This window comes from Harpia harpyja, chromosome 11 (genome assembly GCF_026419915.1).
Source record: "Harpia harpyja isolate bHarHar1 chromosome 11, bHarHar1 primary haplotype, whole genome shotgun sequence".
NCBI classification, from domain to species: Eukaryota; Metazoa; Chordata; class Aves; order Accipitriformes; family Accipitridae; genus Harpia; species Harpia harpyja.
The window spans coordinates 38,348,217-38,352,949 of NC_068950.1; the positions used below are offsets into that span (position 1 = coordinate 38,348,217).

General features: G+C 57.5%; 1 protein-coding gene across 1 annotated transcript; it reads right to left on the reverse strand.

The window, feature by feature from the left end:
• Positions 1 to 1,622: 1,622 nt before the first annotated feature.
• On the reverse strand, positions 1,623 to 3,870 carry DMRTA2 (DMRT like family A2). Its single transcript, XM_052802440.1, has 2 exons — positions 3,353 to 3,870; positions 1,623 to 3,198 (listed from the first exon to the last, which is right to left on the reverse strand). The coding sequence occupies exons 1-2, from the start codon at positions 3,846 to 3,848 to the stop codon at positions 2,324 to 2,326; spliced, it is 1,371 nt and encodes a 456-aa protein (XP_052658400.1). The 5' UTR covers positions 3,849 to 3,870; the 3' UTR covers positions 1,623 to 2,323.
• Positions 3,871 to 4,733: the final 863 nt, after the last annotated feature.

Sequence of the window (4,733 nt, forward strand, 5' to 3'; positions counted from 1 at the left end):
GACAACTCCTTTTCCAATTAAAGTGGAATTAGGAAACTCAATCAAATTAGCTCACTATTAAAGCCCTTCTTTATTAAACCGTTTTATTGTAGTAATATTAAGTTTCACCCACTCTTGGAACACGAGACTTTAAAAAGTTTCCCTTGTGATATTGATTTGGCTGGTCCCAGGATGGATCAGGGTCAAAAGTATTTACCTAGGTGTAATCTGTAATATTTACTTTTTTCTTTTTTTTTTTTAAGAAAATCTTAAAATTGTATCCAGCTTGCTCAATTGCGCGAGGGAAAGAAGAATTGCATTTTACTTGCTCCCGTCCTTTGATTTTACCCAGGGGGGCTTCCTTCAATAGCTACGGCGGGACGCGTCTCCTCCCAGACCCACCAGTATATTAACTGGTTGGTAGGAGCCGCGCTGTCAGCTCCGAGCCAATGTTTACACAGTTATATTTGAAGTGAGAAAGTAAACAGTCCAGCTGTGCCACGGAGCGGTTCGGTGGGATTAGGTTTCCATACCAACCAACTTTAGGAGCTTTTACAGTCTTAATTCAACCATGCACTGAACTTGTTCTTTGTGAGTAATAGTTTTCCTGGGCCAAACACTCCCAGGACTGATAAGAAAGTCGCGCTCCGGCCTTCGGAAGGATCGCCTCTCTGGCTGCACGGGGGGCACGCCCGCCGCCCCTCCGACTCATCGCAATAAATAAATAAGCAGGGGGAGGAACGCCTTTCTCACTTTTCGATCTTGAAGACTAGTCGGACACAAAAAGAAAAAAGAAAAGAAAAGAAAAGAAAAGAAAAGAAAAGAAAAGAAAAGAAAAGAAAAGAAAAGAAAAGAAAAGAAAAGAAAAGAAAAGAAAAGAAAAGAAAAGAAAAGAAAAGAAAAGAAAAGAAAAGAAAAGAAAAGAAAAGAAAAGAAAAGAAGAGAAAAGAGAAAAACCACAACAACCCACACGTGTAGCCTTTACTCTTGAAATGAAGGGGAAGATTTAGAAGGACACAGCTCCAAAAGCAAACCAGCGGTATCTTTCCTGCTCATAGCCCTCGCACTGAGCTTGTGGCATCTTAACTCATTCAAGCCTGTCGCAAACACATTCTTATGTTCTGAAAAACTGTCCTTACTATATATCCCTTTGCTTATCTTGATATAGAAACAATTAAAACGCACATTCAAATTTCAGATGCGAGGGAAAGGTACCTCTCTGTTGCTACACAACCCACAGTCGGCAAGGCAGGCGTTTGCTTTAGCTGTGCTTTTCTTCTCTGCAACAATGCCAGACTTCCTAAATATGACAAAAATCGGCGAGATATCAAGGGGGAAAAAAAATCCTGCTTAAATTTACACCTCTGGTTAGTTTGGGGTTTTTTTTTCCCCTGGCATAAATAATAAAAGAACCAGAACCAAAAATAAATGTATTTGACAATTTCAGCTGATAAGGAAATTGCTCTGGTTTGTACGCTTTGTTTTTATTTATAAATTTTCCGAAGAATATCTGGTTTGACCATGATAAAAATGTAGTAAACATGTTTGTACTAATTGCATAAACTCCTTTAAATATTGACTATACTTGTCAAATAAATTTCCCAAAACACACTTCCACCGTCTCATCAAATACCACTTGCCACTTATAAGACCGATTTTTTTTTTTAATAGAAAATAACATTTATTTCTATGAAATGGAAACACAGAATTACCTGTTAGAAACAGCAAGAAGTTTGCTACATCGGAACAAGAAAGCAATTTTCTTGCAGATCACAAATGAAGGAGGCTCATTAAACCGTCATACACCATTGGCGCCGGGGTCCTACGGACAGTTACAAATATATCTACTTTCCAGTGTTATATACAGATCGTAACATTTCTGGGGGCGGGAAGGAAAAGGCTTTCAATTTGACAATATGTTTAATCTATACGCCTGGTAAGTATTACAATGAGCTGTCTAACCTTTAGCTTAACGTTAATACCAAGTTCACCTACGAGTTACATTAATAACTTAGATTTCCATTTTATAACATTATACACTTGCTAGTATACATATATATATGTATGTGTGTGGGAAAGAGTGAGCGTGTGTGCGCGCGCGCGCACCCCACGACGCACCGAGGATATCCATGCTTATGGCCATAAGCAACAAAGAGTGACTCATGTCTGGACAATGAAAAGTGCACCTTTATCACCGTTTTCATACACCTACGTCTGTCCGCGCCGGGCTCCGCACGCAACCGTCGCCTGTACGGGGGGAGAGGGGAGAGAAAGCCACCTGCGTCCGTCCACCCGTGCCCACCTAGCTACCCCTACAGAGATGAGCTTTGGGAAGCCGCCCCCGCTATTGCTTCTCGGGGGTGTTGTTGACCATGGGCCCGTAGAGCCCGCCGGAGTAGACCTGCTCCTTGTGCACGGCGGAGCGGTCCCGCATGAGGTCGCTGAAGGCGTAGTCCACGGGCGGCCGGAACCCCAGGGTGGGCATCAGCCCGGCCGTGGAGTAGGGGGTCATGAAGGCCAGTCCCCGGCTGTGCGCCGAGTAGGCGAGGCGGAGGGGGTTGAGTCCCAGGTGGGTGCCCAGCGGGTAGGCGCCGGCCTCGGCCCCGAAGTGCGTGGCGTTGGGCTGCAGGGGGGAGAAGGCCGAGCGGCTGCCCAGCGTGCCGATGGCGGGGGCCATGGCGCCGGCTATCAAGGGCCGGTGGTGGGCGGCGGCGGCGGGGGTGGGCGGAAGGCCTTGCAGGGCGCCGTCCCGAGCCCAGCCCTCCTCGGGCCCCTTCTCCGGGCCGCGGTTGTTGAGGATCTGCTCGATGGCCTGGACCACGTCCCCGCCGCAGCCCTGCAGCACCAGCTCCAGCACGCTGCGCTTGTGCGCCGGGAAGACGCGCGTCAGGATGTCGATGGGAGTCCGCTGCCGGCCGCCGGCCGAGGGCGACGGGTCCTGCTCGTCCTTGTCCGCCTCCGAGCCCGAGTCCGAGCCCAGCGGGCTGATGGAGCCCGGGCTCTCCTCCCCCTCCTTCGGGCCCTTGGAGACGGGCGAGCTCAGGAAGGACTCGCCGTCCCCGTTCTCCGAGCCCGAGCCGTGGCGAGCTTCTGGGGAGGAGGTGCCGGGCACGGACTCGCCGTCCGGGGAGAGGGGCTTCCCGCCCGCCTGCTGCGGGGTGACGGCGCGGCTCGGCAGCAGCGTCTTGGGGAACAGCTCGAACTTCTGCATCTTGGACTCTGCGGGGCGGGGGGGCGAGAAGGAGAGAGACCGTCAGTGCGGCTGCCGCAGGCCCCCCGCCACCCCCCGCCGCCTCTCCCGCCTCCTCCCCCCCCCCCCCCTCCTCCGCCGCCGGTGCCGCGCTCCCCGCGAGGTCCCGCATCGCGGCCTTACCTGAGGCGCCGGCGCCTCCCTCGCCGCCGCCGCCGCCGGCGCAGACGGAGCCGAAGACCTCGTACGCGGGCCGGGGCGGGATGATGCCGTTGGCGGCCGCCAGGGCCAGCCCCTCGGCGGTGCCGTAGAGCAGCTGGAGCTCGCGGGCCTCGTTCTCCTCCTGCGCCTGCTGGCGGCGCAGCGCCACCTGGGCCGCCATGACGCGCTGGCGCTCGGCGATGAGGGTGCACTTGGCGCACATGCAGTCCTTCCAGCGGCAGTACCGCTTGTGGCCCTTCAGCGCCGACACCACCCCGTGGTTGCGGCAACGGGCGCACTTGGGCGTCCGCGGGTACTTCTCGGCCGCCCGCAGCAGCAGCGGCGGAGCCCGCAGCAAGCTCCCGGCTACGCTTACCGGCAGCGTGGCCGCCGCCGCCGCCGCTGCCGCCGCCACCGAGCTGGGGGGTACCGGGGGGGGAGCGGCGGGCACGCTGGGCAGCTCCGACCGCAGCTCCATCCTGGCGAGCCCGCCCCGAAAGAGCGATCCCCCCCCTCCCTGGCCTCCCCCGAAGCGAGCCGGGGCGGGGGGCAGCCCCAGCCCCCCCCCCCCCCCCCCCCGCGGCGCGCCCGGACGCGGAGCGACTCCCGGCGCCTTCAGGCGCGATCACGGGCGGGGGGCACACGGAGCCCCGGGCGCCGGCATGCAAACCCCAGCGCCTATCGCCTCGCCGCCCCGGCACACGGCTCCGGAGTGGGGCTCGAGTGAGGAGGGGGGCCGGCGGGAGCCCTTCTGCGCCCTCCTCCCCGCCCCTCCGCTCCCGAAAAGCGAGTCTAAGACAAGAAAATCCGAGAAAACTTAGATCTCTCTCGCCTCCTTGCTCTCCGTCCGCACCAAGTCCATCGCGCCGGGCTCAAAGCCGAGCTCGCCCGTCCGCGCTTGCGGGATCGCCGCTCCCCACGGTGCCCCGGTGGAAACCCGAGCTGCTCGCTAAGCTCAGCTCCCCCTTCCCCCTTTTAGCTACGATCACAGGTTAAAAGCGTCCCTTCAAAGAGCAATCCGGCACCTTCAACGACAGGCTCCCTCGCCACAAGCCGCGGAGGCTCGAATCCAGGAGAGAATACAAAAAAAAAAAAAAAAGAAAAAAAAAATCACCCCGTCTCCCGAGCAGCAGCACCGCAGCCGGGCGGAGGGGCCGGCAGCCCGCGGCCAGGGGAGCCCCCGCCCCTGGCCCGGTTCAGCTGGGCTGGGCTGGGCTGTGCTGGGCTCACCCGCCGCGGCGAGCCCCGAGCGGGCGGCCGGCCGGCGTCGGAGCGGTCGGAGCCGACGGCGGGGCCGGAGCGGGCAGGGCCGGAGCGCCGCAAGCCCCCGCGCGCCCCCCGGGACACGCCGCCGCCCCGCGCC